The 19,174-nt window shown below is 50.2% G+C and overlaps 1 protein-coding gene across 3 annotated transcripts; it reads left to right on the forward strand.

Annotated features, from left to right (window-relative positions):
• Positions 1–341: 341 nt before the first annotated feature.
• On the forward strand, positions 342–16,232 carry LOC100350897 (cystatin-13). 3 transcript variants are annotated; one of them, XM_051845307.2, is made up of 4 exons: positions 342–365; positions 9,141–9,463; positions 12,510–12,623; positions 15,933–16,232. In XM_051845307.2, the coding sequence occupies exons 2-4, from the start codon at positions 9,236–9,238 to the stop codon at positions 16,014–16,016; spliced, it is 426 nt and encodes a 141-aa protein (XP_051701267.1). In that variant the 5' UTR covers positions 342–365; positions 9,141–9,235; the 3' UTR covers positions 16,017–16,232. The 3 variants fall into 3 exon arrangements, with proteins under 3 accessions (XP_051701267.1, XP_008254544.1, XP_002710980.1); XM_008256322.3 differs by lacking the exon at positions 342–365 and adding an exon at positions 372–567; XM_002710934.4 differs by lacking the exon at positions 342–365 and adding an exon at positions 372–567 and having other exon boundaries at positions 9,147–9,463.
• The last annotated feature ends 2,942 nt before the right edge of the window (positions 16,233–19,174 follow it).

Below are 19,174 nucleotides of genomic sequence, written 5' to 3' on the forward strand. Positions count from 1 at the left end.
CTGGCCCAGGCACACCGCCCAGGGCCTTCCCTCCCTGAGGGCCTCTTAGTCCCAGAGTTGCTGAGCCTGGCTCTTGGGTGCCTTGTCCTGCCACTGAGACTTGGGGGTCACACAAGGGGTTAGGGGGTCCTGATAGAACAGACACAGAGATGTTTCACTTCCAGCTGGGCCAAAAACTTAGTTTCTGGGCCCAGAAACTTAGAAGTCAGCAGGCATTGAACAAGGGCTGAGGGCAGCCTGCAGAAGCCCCTGGGCCCCCCTGTCAGAGTTGCTCTTGCTTGAGCAGCATCAGAGGGGCTGGGCTGACCTCACAAAGGCGCTGCAGGTGTGTGACCATCTGGCCAGAGGACAAAGCCAGCGAGCAGGTAGGCTCTTGAGCTCACAGGCCCCATGAACTCCTGGCGTGATGCATGCTGGGGACTCCTGAGCGTGCTGAGGACAGAGCAGCCAGGCAGGGGGGGGCCCAGGCAGCCTAAGTGCTCACAAGAGAGAAGATTCCACCTGTGGGTCGGAACAATCGGCTCAAGACCCAGCAGCCAGGAGCGTAGCCAGAAGCTTGGTCCTGAGGTGAGTCTGTGGTTGGCTGTGTCGTGTGTGCCCAGGGTACAGGCGTCCAGGGATCATGCGTGTTTGTCTCTCTCGCCCACTGCTATAGCAAAACACATGTGTCTGGGCAATCTGAGACAAGAGGCTTATTGGGCTCGGGGTTTTGGAGGCTCTGAGATGGGACAGCCCCCTTGAGAGAGAGCGAGCCTCTTCTGGGGGACTTCTTGGATCTTGCATCATGGCTGTTGGCATCACGGCAGGAATGGGTGCAGGAGAGAGCCTGAGAGCTGGGGAGTCTTGCTCTTCTCTAACAACACACTCTTGGGGCCACCAACTGGGGTCACGTGAGGACTACTGCTCTGATGCCCTCCCACTAACCCTGCCTCTTAAGGGTCTACCACCTCCAGAAGCAGCTGCACTGGGGGCTCAAGACTCTAACCCATGGCCCTTTGGCGGCACAAACCACATCCAAACCATAGCATCGTGGAACAACAGGCCACCAACCCAGACGTAGCTGCTCAGATTCCAGCTTTATCAAATCAGTGTAATGCATGGGGTGAGAAGGGAGGCAATGGCACAGAGCAGATTAGCATACTTAAGACACAGGACACATGCTGCTGGTGGTGGAAAGACCACGTTTCCTGCACTCGGGGGCTGCATCTCTCGCCTCTCTGCTACGTCAGCTCCCTCCCCCATGGTGGCGTTACACGGAGCCCATGGCTCTGTACCCCACATGTGTTTAGTGGACATGCGTATACAGGCTAGGGTTTCCGGGGAGAAGCCTACCCAGCTAGGAAGCTGATGTGTGTTTGTTGGGGAGGTTACATGGGTGACATCAGAATGGTGACATCAGAGGGTGGCTGAACTGAGACCTTGGAGATATTCTGGCTACATGAGTTTGGATTTAATACCCAGTGATGATCAGGAATCTCTCCCCGCCCCCTTTTTGTCATCATGTTTTATCTTCAACTTAGATAGGCACCATTTTCTACTTCCTCTTTCTCTGGGACTCCTGCCTGTGTCTCTCCAGCTGTTTGCTGATTCACTCAACTCTCTGCACTTAGCACATCTTAGCTGGTTTGGTGCCTGATTTCTCATCTCCAAATGAGGCAGGTTGAAAGGCAGGACTAGGACAGGCAGCAAGTTAAGAGATGGGTGCTTTGACCAAGTAGCTGTGGGCATTTGCACGACTTCTTTTCAAAAGATTTATTTATTTATTTGGGGTTGGTGCTGTGGCATGGCAGGTAAAACCCCAGCCTGCAGCTCTGGCATCCCATATGGACGCCGGTTCGAGTCCCAGCTGCTCCACTTCCGATCCAGCTCTCTGCTATGGCCTGGGAAAGCAGTAGAAGATGGCCCAGGTACTTGGGTCCCTGCATCCATATGGGAGACTCAGAGGAAGCTCCTGGCTCCTGGCCTTGGATTGGCTCATCTCTGTCCATTGTGGCTATCTGAGGAGTAAACCAGTGGATGGAAGACTTTTCTGTCTCTCTTGCTCTCTCTCTTTTACCTCACTCTGTTTCTCTGCCTGTCAAATAAAATAAACGATTTATTAATTTATTTGAAAAGCAGAATGATGTAGGATTGTAGGACCCCAAAAGCGGTGTCCTCTTGTGACGACCCCAGAAACACAGACTCTGGACCAGACGATGCAATAGAACAGGAGGTAATTTTATTTCATTTGTACAAATGGGCCCCCTACTGCTGCAAGCAGCAAGCGAGAGGAGCCCCGAGCAGCTATCTCACACAGCTTTTAAAGGGCAAAACCACAAAATTAACATATTATAGGCTGGCGTAAGTTCATTGGATAATTTTCAGTAGCGGGCCTTATATGGCAGTCTAAAAGTGGTAATGTCGGTGGAAAAGTACTAGGTCAAAGGGATACATTAGGGGAGGGGGTTTCTAGGAGAGAGGAATAGGTTGCTACGTGCCTTGCAGCTTTCTTTGTTAACCTTGAGCAAGCGTAGGGAAGGGGCTTATCTACAAGGCAGGTGTTCTGTGTATCTCTGGTTAGTAGCTGACTGCTTTCTCTGTGAACCGGTTTACTCCCCATTTCCCAAGGCCGTCTCTGGAACGGTTTGTCTCAGGAGCCCCATTTTTTTATGGTGGCTCTTGGCTCCTTTCATTCCCCCATTTTCTCTTTGAACTAATTTTAATCTTAAAATTGTGTGCCATTAATGAGGGGTTTTAATACGGTCACTGGTGGCCAGGGCTTGATACTGTTGCGTGAGGACTAATGCCAATGATCAGCAAGCCAGGCCTTAGCATGTGGGCCCATGGCCAGCCATGGGTTTTTATATATTTTTTTTTTATTAAATTGAGAATGGCCTCTGTCTTAGGTTGCCCTCAGTCATCTCTGTCCTTACCCGTCATCGGTAACTCTGGCAGCTTGGCCTAGAGCCCTGTCTTAGGTTGGTACAGGATGCTGAGCGTCTTACCCGTCTCTGAGTACCATTCCAGCCCAACATTAGGTGAGAGATGAAACATACAGCCAAATATCAATTATTTTGATTGCAAAGGAGGCTTGGTACGAAGTTTTAAATGATGAATCTCAGTCCATTCATACTGTAGCGAAGTCAGCATAAAATGCAGAACACACAGAATACATCCCATACAAAGTAGGAAAAGCAGTAGCAGTCCAGCCAACATTAATAACCAATGAATCCATTGAAACCCTTCAAATGAATAGTGGGTTAGTAATAAACATATGTTGCATTTTACTCTTAAGTTTATCAATAACAGACTCTATATATGGCACATTGTTAGTAATGTTAAAGCAATATCCCCCAGGTACAGGTTTACAATTAAATGATCTTTTTAACAGCAAGTAATTGTTAGCTGCATGGCTTAAAAGCACTCCTGAGTGAACTTGATCCAATTCTTTGGCTATATTGGATAGCACAGTAGCAGTAAGATTGATTGCTTTGGTCACCAAACATGTAAGCCTTTATAGTCCACGATTATTTCCAAAAGCCAGTCCAGGAACACTTACTACTGATGCAGCCATGGCAAGGGCAGTGTCCTCTCCTATTAGGATGACGTTGTTATTGTAGTCTTCAGGTAAAGCACACCACTGACGTGCTCTATCCGCTGCTGTAAATACAGATGTTAGCATCAGGGCCACACAGCCCAGGGAGCAATTGCAGAAAGGCATGTTGGTTACATGGAAAAACCCATCCCTTAGGAGCCCTTGTCCCATACCAGTACTGGATCAGGTCCATTCCATTGATTGGTGATAGGATCCCTCCATTTCACCATTGCTCTTTTTACAGCTGTTTTTAAGCAGTTAGAATTTAACAGAGACATCAAGAGAACATAATAGATTACTTTAACTCATTGCTTTAACAGAGGATCAGATTTTGATTTTATGTCAAAGAAAATAACCAAAGATTTCTTCTTTTTATAATATTTTGCGACTTTTTTACACCTTCTGTAACTTGCTCAAACCTTTCTCTTCTCTCCCCCCCTTTTTTTCATTCCAGTATAAACCAGCCATTAAGATAAACAATTTTTATAAATTATGTCTTTTTTTATTTAAAAATATTTTTTTCTTTTAATTTTTTTTTATTAAGAATATGCTTTTATGTTTGTGACCTTTTACATCAAAATGATGTATTTGGGACTGTAGCAGTCAATGGGAGAGTAACTTTGTTTAATTCCCTGTAATCCACAGTCATTTTTCAGGTTTTATCTGATTTCTTAACATGCCAAATTAGATAATTCTTTTTAGTGATTATGGGAATCATTACTCCAGCACTAAGATAATTTTTTACTGTTTTTGATTTTTTTTTTCATATCCACCTGGAATTCTGTATTGTTTACACTGAATAACCTTAGTTGGCCCTGGCAGCAGTACAGGAGCTTGATATAATTTTTTTACCACTACCTAGCAGTTTGACTCCAAAGGGCAGCATTTTTTTTTTTAATTTATATTTATCCTGTACTTATTTTTCCAATTGCTTACACATGCATCAGTATGCAGATAACAAAATCCATTCTCACCTCCCCAAAGCCTATAGTTTATCCCCCTTTTCCACCGGCACTGATAGCAAAACCTCAATAACTTGTGGAGGCTGTGCACTCTGTAACTTGCCATCCCAATTCTCACTCGATTCTGAGCAGAGAGCCCATTCCTTCACCAAAGAGGCGAACTGAAGGTCTTTTCAGCCAGGAACATCACAGGTTACACATGCAACTTCAGTTTTTCTTTTAAAGAAAGGCATTGCTTTGCATACTTGCAGATCCTGCCAACTACGCCAATTTGTGACAGTAAATTACTTTTTAGCTGTCTGCTGTGCACAGACTTAGTTACTTTTAATCTGCAAGAAATACGCTGCAAGCCTTGTAGTGCACACTAAAATTATTTACAGGAAAGATGGTAAAGGAGCATAGATTAACAGAATGTTGCAATAAACATGGCTCCATTGCTTTAATGATACTATAGCAAGATGGTCCACTGATCCCTGTAGGGAGGGCCTGAGGCTGGCCCCGCTTCCAGTTTCCTGAACTCTGTTTTTTAATGAATTACCTTCTTTATCAGTTTTGGAGTGACATTTATTGGCCCAATGCCTTCCCCTTTAGCACTGGAAGCAAATCCCAGGAAGAGCCTTATTTTGATTTTTGACTTCTGGACAATTTTTGTACATGTCCCTGTTGCCCACATTTATAGCACCCTCATTTATCAGGCATAGCCCTCCTTGATGATTTTTGTAATGACATACCAAGCAGAGCGTCAGGTCCTGAATGTCCTGTTATTAATCCATTTTGTTAATTTCTCATTAAAGGGACTGTCACAGAACACCTCAATCACAGTAGCCAATTGATCATGTCCACGTTGTACTTATGTTTTGTAGAATTTACAGTACTGTGGGCATCACTAGGCAATCTTCACACAGCTCCGGAGAAGGATCCATACTGAGGATTAAACATTATTAGTAATCATCACGGGCACATTTAACATTCAGCTTGACTGCGTGTTCCCCCCGAAACGAAACAGCAGCAACAGAGGCTTGCTCCGTCTCCCCCTAAAAGCCCCCAAGGACAAGGGTGGCTCATTGCCAAGATGTTAGGCAAGCAGTGCGTCCCATCTCGGGTCTTGGCCAGAGAGCCGAGACATGAAGCATGCCCACCTGTTTATCAGAAAACATTCCTTTATCCTCCTCCCCGGGAGCTGGCCAGGCTCCCAAGGAGCAGGAGAAGGTCATTCGGCAGCAAAGTTTCTTGGTTACCAGAGCCAAATCTAGGTACAAGCCTCTCCAGCCCAAAAATTTGTCCTTACATTTGGCCCTAGAGTTGCATTGAGAGGTAGACATAATTAACACATTATAAGAATACAATACACATTTTTCATACAAGTATACATCTAGCAATCAAACACAACAATAAAAACAGATGGGGGAGACAGTAAGAGATAAAGGATAACAAAAACAGTGACACACAGAACACAAATCACAAGCCGCGTGGCAACAGACCGAGACAAAACCGAAACTATCAGAAGGGAGTGGCAGTCTGGCCAGGCTCTCCCCTGGAAGAAAGGAAATTCCCTCTTCCCCTCCTTCCCAGACCACCACTGGAGTGTTCTCCAGGGTTGAACCAGGGGTCTCAGGACACGTCTGAAATCACAAGCCGCGCAGCAACAGACCGAGACAAAACCAAAACCAAAATTTCAGAAGGGAGCGGCCGTTTGGCCAGGCTCTCCCCTGGAAGAAGGGAAACGCCCTCTTTCCCTCCTTCCCAGACCACCACTGGAGCGTCCTCCAGGGTTGGACCAGGGGCCTCAGGACACGTCTGTCTCCCCCTTCGGTCCAGTCAGTACTGAGCCTGTACAGGCGCCCCAGGACGGATTCCACGTCGTCCTGGCAGACAAGGACAAACAGTACAAACCACAATTACAATGATACACAAGTAAGCAAACTTACCTCCGTCTGGCCGATGGAGTGTGGGAGTCTGGGGTCCCCCAAATCCCGGACGAGCCCCCAAATGTAGGACCCCAAAAGCGGTGTCCTCTTGTGACGACCCCAGAAACACAGACTCTGGACCAGACGATGCAATAGAACAGGAGGTAATTTTATTTCATTTGTACAAATGGGCCCCCTACTGCTGCAAGCAGCAAGCGAGAGGAGCCCCGAGCAGCTATCTCACACAGCTTTTAAAGGGCAAAACCACAAAATTAACATATTATAGGCTGGCGTAAGTTCATTGGATAATTTTCAGTAGCGGGCCTTATATGGCAGTCTAAAAGTGGTAATGTCGGTGGAAAAGTACTAGGTCAAAGGGATACATTAGGGGAGGGGGTTTCTAGGAGAGAGGAATAGGTTGCTACGTGCCTTGCAGCTTTCTTTGTTAACCTTGAGCAAGCGTAGGGAAGGGGCTTATCTACAAGGCAGGTGTTCTGTGTATCTCTGGTTAGTAGCTGACTGCTTTCTCTGTGAACCGGTTTACTCCCCATTTCCCAAGGCCGTCTCTGGAACGGTTTGTCTCAGGAGCCCCATTTTTTTATGGTGGCTCTTGGCTCCTTTCAGGATGGGTAAGAGAGAGAGAGAGAGAAAGAGAGAGAGAGAGATATCTTTCATCTGCTGGTTCATTTTCCCAAATGGCTACAATGGCCAGTGATGGACAGGCTGAAACCAGGAGTCTGGAATTCTATCTGGGACTCCCCCGTGGGTGGCATGAGCCCAAGCACTTGGGCCATCTTCAGCTGCTTTCCCAGGTGCATTGGCAGGGAATTGGAGGATCAGAAGTGGAGCAGCCAGGACGCGAACTGGTGCTCATATATGAGATGTTGTCCTCACCAGCAGCAGCGTAACCTGCTTGAGCCACAGGGCCAGGCCCTGCTTGGCCGTTTTAGGAGTCCTTAATCCCCCTCTTCCTAAAGGAGGTGCTCACTCTGTGGGGCCCGTGGAGGATGGCAATGATTACACAGGAAACAGCAGCAGGGAGTACCTCCATCCTAAAAGTTGTTACTTTGTAGCTGATTGGGGAGAGGGTAAACTCAGCAGTTTTGAGACCTGCACAGAGACCTGAGGATGATTCTCCCCCAGACCCTGGAAAGGCTTTGGGGAAATCAGCGACTCCAGGCCCTGTTTTCTCCACAGCCTCACTTTTTTTTTTTTTAATTTTTTGACAGGCAGAGTGGACAGTGAGAGAGAGAGAGAGAGAGAAAGGTCTTCCTTTGCCGTTGGTTCACCCTCCAATGGCTGCCGCGGCCGGCGCGCTGCGGCCGGCGCACTGTGCTGATCCGATGGCAGGAGCCAGGAGCCAGGTGCTTTTCCTGGTCTCCCATGGGGTGCAGGGCCCAAGCACCTGGGCCATCCTCCACTGCACTCCCTGGCCACAGCAGAGAGCTGGCCTGGAAGAGGGGCAACAGAGACAGAATCCGGCGCCCCGACCGGGACTAGAACCTAGGCGGAGGATTAGCCTAGTGAGCCGCGGCGCCGGCCCACTTTTTTTTTTTTTTTTAAAGATTTATTTGTTTCTTTGAAAGAGTTACACAGAAAGAGGAGAGGCAGAGAGAGAGAGAGAGAGAGAGAGGTCTTCCATCCACTGGTTCACTCCCCAAATGGCAGCAGTGGCTGGAACTGGGCTGATGGTTAAGTCAGGAGCTAGGAGCTTCTTCCAGGTCTCCCACGTGGGTGCAGGGGCCCAAGCACTTGGGCCATCTTCTACTGCTTTCCCAGGCTACAGCAGAGAGCTGGATTGGAAGTAGAGCAGCCGGGACTTGAATCGGCCCCCATATGGGATGCCGGCACTGCAGGCGGTGGCTTTACCTGCTACACCACAGTGCCAGCCCCCCATTAAATTCTGACACCGACTCCCCAGACCCTGCTGATGAGGTGCTTAGTCCCACGGGACTTCTGCTCGCTCCAGACACCAAGCAGGTGCTGGGTTCCCCAGCTGCTCACACTTCCCCCACCCCCTCCTCAGCCGCTCTGCTTTCCTACCACACCTCACAACCTGCAGAGAAGCACTTTGCTTGCTAGCACCAGTGTATTACAAGGGGCAGCCTAGGGGATGCAGAGGAACAGCCAGATGGAGAGATGTGCATAGGAAAGACGGGGGTACGAGGGGAAAGACGAGGTACACGGGGCAATGTGGGGTACATAAATAAAGATGGGGTACATGGGAGGAAATGTGGGGTACACGGAGGAAGGATGGGGTACATGGAGAAATATAGGGTTCACAGAGGAAGGACGGGGGTGCACGAAGCTTGTACCCCTGCGGCTGCACCACCCCCTAGCATCTGTGCCTTCAGCAGCCCAGAAGCTCTCTGTACCCGGTTGTTTGGGGTTTTCGCGAGGCTCCATGGTGCAGGCGTGACCTCCACCCCACGTTCCTCCCTAGAGGTTCAGGGTGGGACTCAGTGTTCTGGTCTCTCCTGACACCGCTGGTTCCTATGGCAACTGGCAGCCAGCACCCATCATGGCTAGCATGGGGCCAGCCCATCAGAATCACCTCATCAGCACAGACTCAGGGGTGGCTGGAAGGGGATTGCTGGCGCCCAGGAAGTTCTAAGGGCTTCTGTGCTCTGTTAACGTGAAAAAATACTGTATTTCTTATCATATTGCAGTGTTAACATGGCTCCTTCCTTTAACCAGCAACAGTGCGAAGAGGCTGGGTGCCCAGCTCACAGCCAGCCCCAGCCCCAGCCCCAGGGAAGGAACTTGGCCTGCACCCCCTTGGCTGAGGGAGCATGGCCAGACTCCACCACACCCTGCTGCTGCTGGTGGTGATGGTGGCCCTCGTGTCCCGAAGTGTCCAAGCCTGGGGCTCCCCGAAGGTGGTGAGGGAATTCCAAGACATCTCCCAGAGCTACGTGTACGTGCAGCAGGCCCTGTGGTTCGCCATGCAAGAGTATAACAAGGCCAACAACGACAAGTACATCTTCAAGGTCACGGAAGTTCTCAAGTCCCAGGAGCAGGTTCGTGTCCACTCTGCTCTTTGCGTTCCCATCCCCCACCCTAAGTCAGGACAGGACCCGACCCGACCCGTTGTTGACGGATGGCTCTGGGACAAGGGGTGGAAAAGTGCTGAGAGTGGCTGTTAGCCAGACTGCATTCATTTTCTTAAAACAAAAACCAAGGTCATTTGCACGTGCAATTCATATACACACAGGCAGAACTCAGTGATGAGTTACTCTAAGGGGTCATCAAAACCTGGGGCATTTAAGAAGCAATCTATTTTTATTTTTTATTTTTTCCCTTTTTAAAAAGGTTTGTTTTATTTATTTGAAAGTCAGAGAGAGAGAGAGAGAGAGAGAGAGAATCTTCCATCTGCTGATTCACTTCTCAAATGACTGCAACAAAGCCAGGAGCCAGGAGCTTCATTCTGATCTGTCACGTGGGTGGCTGCCATCTCCCACTGCTTTCCCAGGTGCATTAGCAGGGAGCTGGATTGGAAGTTTCTGGCTCCTGGCTTTGGCCTGGCCCAGTCCTAGTCGTTTTGGCCAGATGCGGGGTGAACCAGCGGATGGAAGACCGTTCTCTCTCTCTCTCTCTCTAGCTCTTTGAAAAAAAAAATCTTTAAAAAAAGATTAAAAATTATTTACTTATTTGATTTGGTTATCTACACACACACACACACACACACACAGAGATATCTTGCTGGCTTACTCCCTAAATGGCCACAATGGTCAGAGCCAGACCAGGCAGAAGCCAGGAACCAGGAGCTTCCTCCAGGTGTCCCACGTGGGTGACAGGGGTCTAAGTACTTGAGTCATCTTCTGCTGCTTTCTTGGAGCATTCGAAGGGAGCTGGATCAGAAGTGGAGCAGCTGGCCCTTGCACTGGCGCTCATATGGGGTACAGGCATTGCAGGCGGCGACTTAACCCTCTGGGCCACAGCATCTGCCCCTGGTCAGCTCTATGTTCTGCAAAACGTGCTACTCAGCAACGTCACCCTTACGCTGACATCACAGAGTGTCTGTACACAGACGGAGATGGGTCCAGTGTCACCAAGTGACAGAATCCTAGGGAAGCACCATCCTGTCCATGGTCTGTCGGCACCCAGTCGTTCTCACCCAGCACACGGCTGAGCAGTCATCTCCCAGAATATCTGCCCTGCATGTGGTAGAGGACGTTTTATATAAGACTGCTTAGGAAGACCAACGTCACGGAAAGACAGGGAACGAACGTGCTGAGAACCGGGTCCCCGTTAAAGCAGGCGACAGAACCGTGACAGCTGAACACAGTGTGTGGTCCTGTGTCGTCTCTTGGATTTAAATAGGAAAAACTTGGCAAGGATTTAGCAAGGATCCTGGCAGGACCAGGGAGCCAATTGGGGTGCTGGCTTGTCCAGGCGAGGTGATTGCACTGTGGCTGGGCAGGAGCCTGAGAAGGGTCTCAGCGCAGCATACGGAGGGTCTGGGATTAGGTCAGTGGGGCTGGAGTCACAGAGGCGAGGAGGGCGACACGGGGCTCAGCTTGTGGTGGCACCGATGGTGACAGCAGCATAGTGCTCATTCTCCTGCTTCTCCTCCTCCTCACCGGCTCATCCCCTGTCTGCCATCTTCCCTTCCTTTACCTAAGTTCCCCGTCCATGTCCCCAGATCACCAGGCGTCCTGTCTTCTCACCTTCATTCAGAGGCTGTGTCCCCTTTGAGGCTGGGGTGCAGGCCTCGGCCACCTCACCTCGCTCTCTGCGACCTTGGCTCCCTCTGACTCTCTGTGGGCCTGCTGCCGATTTTTGTCTTTCTTGGACAAAGGATACCCGCGGCCAGGGGATGTGTCACCCATGGTGGCTGAATCAAAACCTGGTGGACGCTGACTACCACAGGGGGCTCAGGTGTGCAGTGCCTGTTTTTAGTAGCTGATGTCTGGGTTAGAAGACTTTGTTTTGGGGGCTGGCTTTGTGGTCTAATGGGTTAAACAGCCACCTGCAGTGCCGGCATCCCATTTGGGCGCTGGTTCGAGTCCTGGCTGTTCCACTTCTGATCCAGCTCAGAAGAGAGGAGATGAGCCGGATCCTTGCCTGAGACCTGGACTTAGTTCCAGGATGTTGGCTTCTGTCTGGCTTGGTCCCAGTTGTTTCATGCACTTGTGGAGTAAAAAAGCTGATGGAAGACTCTCTCTCTCTCTCTCTCTCTCTCTGTCTCATTGCCTTTGAAAAATAAATATCTTTTAAAACTCTTCTTTCTTAAATATTTACTTATGCATTTGAAAGGCAGACTTACAGAGGGGTGGAGAGAGAGAGAGAGAGAGCAAGCGAGCACTTCACTCCCTAAAGCTCCAAGCCAGGAGCTTCATCCGGGTCTCCTATGTAGGTTCAGGGGTCTAAGCACTTGGGCCGTCCTCTGCTGCTTTTTCCAGGCACATTAGCAGGGAGCTGGAGTGGAAGTGGAGCAGCTGGGATTCGAAGCAGCACCCATATTGGGATGCTGGCATTGCAGGCACTGCTTTATTTGCTATACTGCGTGCAGCAAAAATTTCTTGCATTTTAAAACTGGCTTCTCATTTCTAAGGGCAGCCAAAAAGTAGTTTTCTCAGTCCTTCCAGATATTTTCTGTGAACTTATGTGAGTATGTATTCCTGAAATTTTTAAAGCTGTATTTTATATTCCTGACATGCTTTGTATACTCTTCTGCATTATATATATTTATATTTATATAAATTATATTTATATTATATATATTTAAAATATATTTAAAGATTTATTTATTTGGAAGTCAGAGTTACACAGAGAAGGAGAGGTTGTTCCAGGAAAACATGCTTTGGGGAATGGTTTTCTTGCGTTATCTTGGGGACAGTTGCCATTACTTTAAAATGACATACTACAATGGAAGAAAGACTAAGACAGAAACACCAAGGTACAAATCCCTCACGCCCACCCCAAATTATCCCAAGTGTCTGGCAAGAGGGGGAGGGAGAGGGATCTTCTTTGCCCCAGGCAGGATTCTCCTGTCTCCCAAGGATGGTCGTCCACACTCAGTATTCTCCCAGGATGTCTAACTGTGAAACTGCTCCTTGCCAGATCACGGATAGCTTGGACTACCTTCTTGAAGTCAAAATTGCCCGAACCATGTGCAAGAAAATTTCGGGGGACAATGAAAACTGCTTATTTCAACAAGATCCCAAAATGCAAAAGGTATGTGGCTGAGACAAGAGAGCAAGAGGACCTGGAGCAGAGGACACTGGTCAGGCCAATTCTGCTTTCAGTCCTGCGCTCAGGACTGTGGACAACCAAATTCCAGAGCACGATTTTGATTATCTATTGCTGATACCAACCTCCTCCACCCCAGCAGCACAAACCCCTGCACACATTCACACATGTGCATACACACACGCACGCACTCACACACATGCACACTTGCATACACGAGTGCACACACATGCATGTGCACACTCACATATGCACACACATGCTACACACAATCGTACACACACGCATACACACATACAACCACACACATGCACACACTCACACACATGCGTAATCACAAACACAAATGCACACACACATGCATACACTCACACACGCACGCACATATGCATGTGCACACACAGAGACACACACATGCATACATGTGCACACATGCATGTGCACATGCACACACATGCACACACATGCATGCATGCACACATACACAGCCTAACAAAAACCAATTCATCATTTCTCAGCATTCTTCTCTCTGGGCTGTGGTCTGCTGTTCAGTCCCCTTTGGGGTGGGCAGGGGAGAGAATGTTCTAGATGGGTGCTTTACTTACAGACACGGTGCCTCACCTGAAATAGCAGGGGGCCGGCCAGGCACCTTTGTCACTCTGCTCTGGGCTCGCTAGTCTCAGTTGTCTGGGTGCAGTGATCAAGGCCCACCGAGCCTTAGGACCCCCTAAGACTCCCTCCCTGGTGGCCGTACCTGCCCAACAGTGGATCCTGTGCTAACTTTCCTGCTTGTCCTGGGCAGTCGCAGGTGGGGCTGTTGGTCACAAAGGGGCCAGCCTAGGTCAGGAATTCCCTTTCTGACCTCATAGTTGAACACCAGGGCCATTGGGGATTTACATGCAATGTTTTCTAAAACTTCAATCTCATCCAAACTGTAAGTGATGAAAGCCATGGCACATCGTTGATGTGGCTTCAACCCCGCCCCTCCCCAGGAGTTACCCACGGGATTGTTGGTGTGGATGTCAAGATAATTGCACTCTACAATTACCTAGGTTGATACAGGTTTTCCTCCTCTCCCCTTTCGTTTTAAGCAACTGATGATCACTTTGTGTATTTTGCCAGAACTTACTGTTTCACGCTTTCGAAGTTGGCTTAGCAGTATTCTCATAGATGTCATTCCAATCCAGCTTTCACCTGTTCAGTGTGTACCTAGGCTGGCACAGTCTTCAGATATATTTCACGGGTATATTTTAATAAAAACATCTTCATACTTTAATGAATAATGGCCACCACGACGATGTCAAACTACATCTAGAAAGTGAACTAGAAAGTGAATTCATGGTAGATAAACTATTAATTTATTAAGTCATTTTTTGGGGGGGACAGGCAGAGTGGACAGTGAGAGACAGAAAGGTCTTCCTTTTTCCGTTGGTTCACCCCGCCTAATGGCTGCTGCGGCCCGCACGCTGTGGCCGGTGCACTGTGCTGATCTGAAGTGAGGAGCCAGGTGCCTCTCCTGGTCTCCCATGTGGGTGCAGGGCCCAAGCACTTGGGCCATCCTCCACTGCACTCCCGGGCCACAGCAGAGAGCTGGACAGGAAGAGGAGCAACCAGGACAGAATCCGGCACTCTGACCGGGACTAGAACCCGGTATGCCGGCGCTGCAGGTGGAGGATTGGCCTATTGAGCCGTGGCACTGGCCTAAGTCATTTAAAAAAAAAAAAGGATTTATTTACTTGTTTGAAGGTAGAGGCAGAGAGAGCGAGAGAGAGAGAGAAAGCTTCCATTTGCTGGTTTATATCCCAAATGGCTGAAAAGGCTGGAGCTGGGCCAGGCCAAAGCCAGGAGCCTGGAACTCCATCCAGGTCTCCCACATGAGTGGCAGGGGACCAAGCAGTTGGGTCACCATTCTGCTGATTTCCCAGGTGCATTAGTAGGGAGCTGGATCAGAAGTGGAGCAGCCAGGTCTCAAACAGTCCCTCTGGTTTGGGATGCCAATGTTGTAAGTGGAGGCTTAACCCACTGGGCACAATGCCTGCCCCAGCTTATAGTAGTTTTTTTTGTTGTTGTTGTTAGTTTTTTTTTTTTTTTTTTTTTGACAGTCAGAGTGGATAGTGAGAGAGAGAGACAGAAAGTTCTTCCTTTTTGCTGTTGGTTCACCCTCCAGTGGCCGCTGTGGCCAGCGCACTGCGACCGGCGCACCGCGCTGAACCGAAGGCAGAAGCCAGGTGTTTATCCTGGTCTCCCATGTGGGTGCAGGGCCCAAGGACTTGGGCCATCCTCCTCTGCACTCCCGGGCCATAGCAGAGAGCTGGCCTGGAAGAGGGGCAACCGGGACAGAATCCGGCGCCCTGACCAGGACTAGAACCCGGTGTGCCGGTGCCACAAGGTGGAGGATTAGCCTAGTGAGCCGCGGCGCCGGCCAGCTTATAGAGTTTTAATACACATCCAGTAATTGGGGCCGCATTTCCTCTGCTTCCTGTATTCTGCCTACCTCAGCAGGTGCAAAAGTTACGCAGTGAGTCAGGTGACCCACTGATGAGTCCAAAGCACATGTTCTCCCTTCCTGCCACCGCCATGGTGACCCCCTCCTGGGTGCCCCCAAAGAAGCCTGGGCTCTGTTTCTCAGTGACCCATCAGGGTTGCCTGGGGCTGTCCTGCTCTGTCCCTCGGACTGCCCCTACATCTGTGTGTGTCGGACGCACTTCCACCTGCTCTTACTGCTCCCACTGATATCAGGGGGGTGTCCTTGCATCTCTCTCATGTATGATTTGTGGGCGGAGAGGGGGAAGCAAGTGTGTGCAGCCCCAGCGGTGAGCCTGAAACTCCACTGATTCTGCAGGATTGCGGTACTGGATCTATGTGTCCCCTCCCTGGTCTCCCAGTTTCATTCTGGCATGCACATCCCTGCACTGTTAACCTCCTCGGGGCAGGAGCCGCTGAGCCTGCCTTGTAGCTCAGGCTCTCCATGGGCTGTGTGGACGTCAGGTGAGGAAGAAGGCAGAGCTGCAGACAGGAAGATCCTCACTCTGCTGGAGCAGATGACGTCATGCCCATCCATGGTGGCCAAGATAACAGCAGGTGCACTGCTGAGGACCGGTCATGCTGGGTGAGGCTGGCTCTTCTGCCGGCAGATTCCAGGTGCTCCAGGGACGGTGGCTGCTGTGGCTGACTGGGACAGCCTCTTAGCCCTCCTGGAGCCAAGTCCTCGGACCTGCAAATAAAAGCTTGGCTTTTATTTTTCTGCTCCCCATCCCTGGACAAGCTAACTATTTTTTTTTTTGTCCCTCTTAGATGCTTTTGTGTACCTTTATTGTGAGTTCCAAGCCATGGAAATTTGAACTCACCATGCTAAAGAAAAAATGCCGAGATGTCTAATTAGGTCCTAGCACGTTCAGCCTCACTCGCTCCCGTTTTTAAGAAGTGAGGAAATTTGCAAGACATCCACATGGCATGGAGGACCTGTTGACGTCATCGCGTTGTGTTCTCTTGGGCCAATGTGGAGCCTTCTCATGGACGGGCACGTGTGAAAAGGCATCACGCCTTTCAAAAGAACAACTTGTTTTCAATAAAGTGACATTGTTTATACACCTTGCCAAGCTCAGAGCGTGGCTTGCTGCTCTCTGACATGGATTTCGGGATATGCAACCTCAGAGGCCTCAAGCCTGGCGGGCACTTTCCACACGGTGCTGGGGCTCCTGCTGCCACCCGTGGGTTTCCACAGGAAACTCTCTTCCCAGGACTCCCTGGGGAGAGGCAGCCCAGCAGCCTAGCACAGGGGAGCTTAACCCCAGACACAACTATAGACAGACGTGTGCCCTATGGAGATTTGGGTTGGTTTGGAATGGAGGCAGAAAAGAGTGCAAGAGGAATCGTGCATGGAGAGAAGCCCAAGTGTGTGTGTGAGTGTGTGAGTGTGGTACACGTGAGTGTGTGTGTATGTGTGTGTGAGTGGTGCATATGAGTGTGTGTGGTGCATGAGTGTGAGTGTATCGTGAATTGTGAGTGTGATGCACATGAGTGTGTTAGCATATGAGTGTGGTGTATGAGTGTATGTGTGAATTATGCGTGTGAGTGTGGTGCACATGAGTGTGAGTGTATGTGAATCATGGGTGTGTATGTGTGTGGTGCATGTGAGTGCATGTATGGGTGTGTGTGTGAATGTGTGTATGTGTGAGAATGTGTGTGTGTTCACAATTGGATGTTATCTAATGCGTGAGAAATCACCCAGTTAGTAGCTCAAGCACTTCTTTATAAACGATTTATTTATTTGAAAAGCAGAGTTACACAGAGTCAGAGAGAGAGAGGCAGAGAGAGGTTGGTCTTCCATCTGCTGGTTCACTCCCCAAATAGCTGCAATGGCTGGAGCTGGGCCGATCCGAAACCAGGAGGCCGGCATTTCTTCCAGGTCTCCCACAGGGGTGCAGGAGCCCAAGCACTTGGGCCATCTTCCACTGCTTTTCCAGATGCATTAGCAGGGAGCTGGATTGGAAGTGGAACAGCCGAGACTCAAACTGGTGCCTGTATGGGACGCTGGTGACTCTAACAGCTGTGCCACAGCATCGGCCCCTCATGCACTTTCTTTATATCTGTCGTGGTGTCTGTGAGCCAGGAATCGGAGGTGGCTTAGCCTTGTGCCTCCAGAACGCCTCTCATGAGGTCATGCTCAGGTGTGGACCTTGCACCACCACCTGAAGCTTTGGTTGGCTTTGGGGAATCTGCCTCGGAGGCTGCCCACTCCCAGGGTGCTGTTGACCAGATGTCACTGTCCTTCTCTGACCTCTCCAGCGGGCTGCATGGGTGCTCGGTAGGGTGGCCAGCTTCCTCCAGACGGAGTGGCCCCAGAGACTAAGACAGGAGCCACAACGTCCTTTGTCCCCAAGCTTTAGATGTCGCACAGACATCTCCTCTTCCTGGTGCTGCTGGTCACCCCGACCAAGCCCTGCTCCCTGAGAATGTACAGACCAGGAGGCGGGAGTCACTGAAGGGAGCCCAGGTGAAGAAGGAGCTGGCCTGGCCTGAAACAGGCCCTTCCTGGACCTTAGCTGTGGAGACTGAGTGGTGGTGCAGCAGATGGAGGCCCAGCCAGGCAGCTAGGGCCAGGATGCAGCCCAGATGCGGGAAAGAGCTGCTGAGGTCCCGAGCTGCTTCTGAGTCCTTGGCCAGGGCTCTTCTCGGGAAGGTTCACTGCCTCTGTCAGAATCTCTGCCCCTCAGGGCTTGCTTTGCCAGTGAGAGGCAGGCAGGTGCATCCAGGAGGCGGTGCCCCTGGCAGGGGCTCTCAGCTGGTGGCACAATCCATAGGACAAACACCCCAGCCCACTGACCCCGTTCTTTGGCAAGCTGGAGCCCCAGCTGTCCACACCGTGACCCACCCCATCACAGGCTGCCTCCTGTGTTACCCTTCAGGTGCTTTCTGGGGTCACTTCTGAATCAGCTACTTGCACTTGAATTTGTGTCTCAGGTTTAGCTTCTGGGGGAACTCACATAATGTGAGGCTCAGGTGGGGGCATCCTGGGGTCTCCCTTCATGGGGAGGCTGGCTCCAGGGGTGCTTTTCTGGGCTTTGTTCTGCACCCCTGTGTTCTGCAGACACCATTAAGCAATTCTTGTTCACATGCTTTCCCCCGGCCCCGGGGGCGGAGAGGGGGGTGAGGCTCACTCTGCTGCTCCCCAGAGTACCTGCAAACCGCACCTTTTCTGCCTACCTCTGCCCCCAGCATGAGGAGTATGAGTACCCGCTCCCACACCCTGGCTTTTGTTCGTTTGTCCCTGGCTGGGGCTGACCAATCCCATGAACACCTGTAAGGAGGGGTTCTCTCTGCTGAACCCACAAGGTCCAGTTGAGCACCTGGTCTTCCATCTCACCCACAACACCTATGACGTGGGGTCAAACAGGACTTACTGCCCATATATTGTAGGACCCCAAAAGCGGTGTCCTCTTGTGACGACCCCAGAAACACAGACTCCGGACCAGACGATGCAATAGAGCAGGAGGTAACTTTATTTCATTTGTACAAATGGGCCCTCTACTGCTGCAAGCAGCAAGCAAGCGAGAGGAGCCCCAGCAGCTATCTCACACAACTTTTAAAGGGCAAAACCACAAAATTAACATATTATAGGCTGGCGTAAGTTCATTGGATAATTTTCAGTAGCGGGCCTTGTATGGCAGTCTAAAAGTGGTAATGTCGGTGGAAAAGTACTAGGTCAAAGGGATACATTAGGGGAGGGGGTCTCTAGGAGAGAGGAATAGGTTGCTACGTGCCTTGCAGCTTTCTTTGTTAACCTTGAGCAAGCGTAGGGAAGGGGCTTATCTACAAGGCAGGTGTTCTGTGTATCTCTGGTTAGTAGCTGACTGCTTTCTCTGTGAACCGGTTTACTCCCCATTTCCCAAGGCCGTCTCTGGAACGGTTTGTCTCCGGAGCCCCATTTTTTTATGGTGGCTCTTGGCTCCTTTCAATATGAAGTGAGCAGCACATTGGTTTAGATTCAGCTCAGCCAAAGGGCCTGGCCCCTGCACACCCACCTGGATCAAGAC

This window comes from Oryctolagus cuniculus, chromosome 11 (genome assembly GCF_964237555.1).
Source record: "Oryctolagus cuniculus chromosome 11, mOryCun1.1, whole genome shotgun sequence".
NCBI classification, from domain to species: Eukaryota; Metazoa; Chordata; class Mammalia; order Lagomorpha; family Leporidae; genus Oryctolagus; species Oryctolagus cuniculus.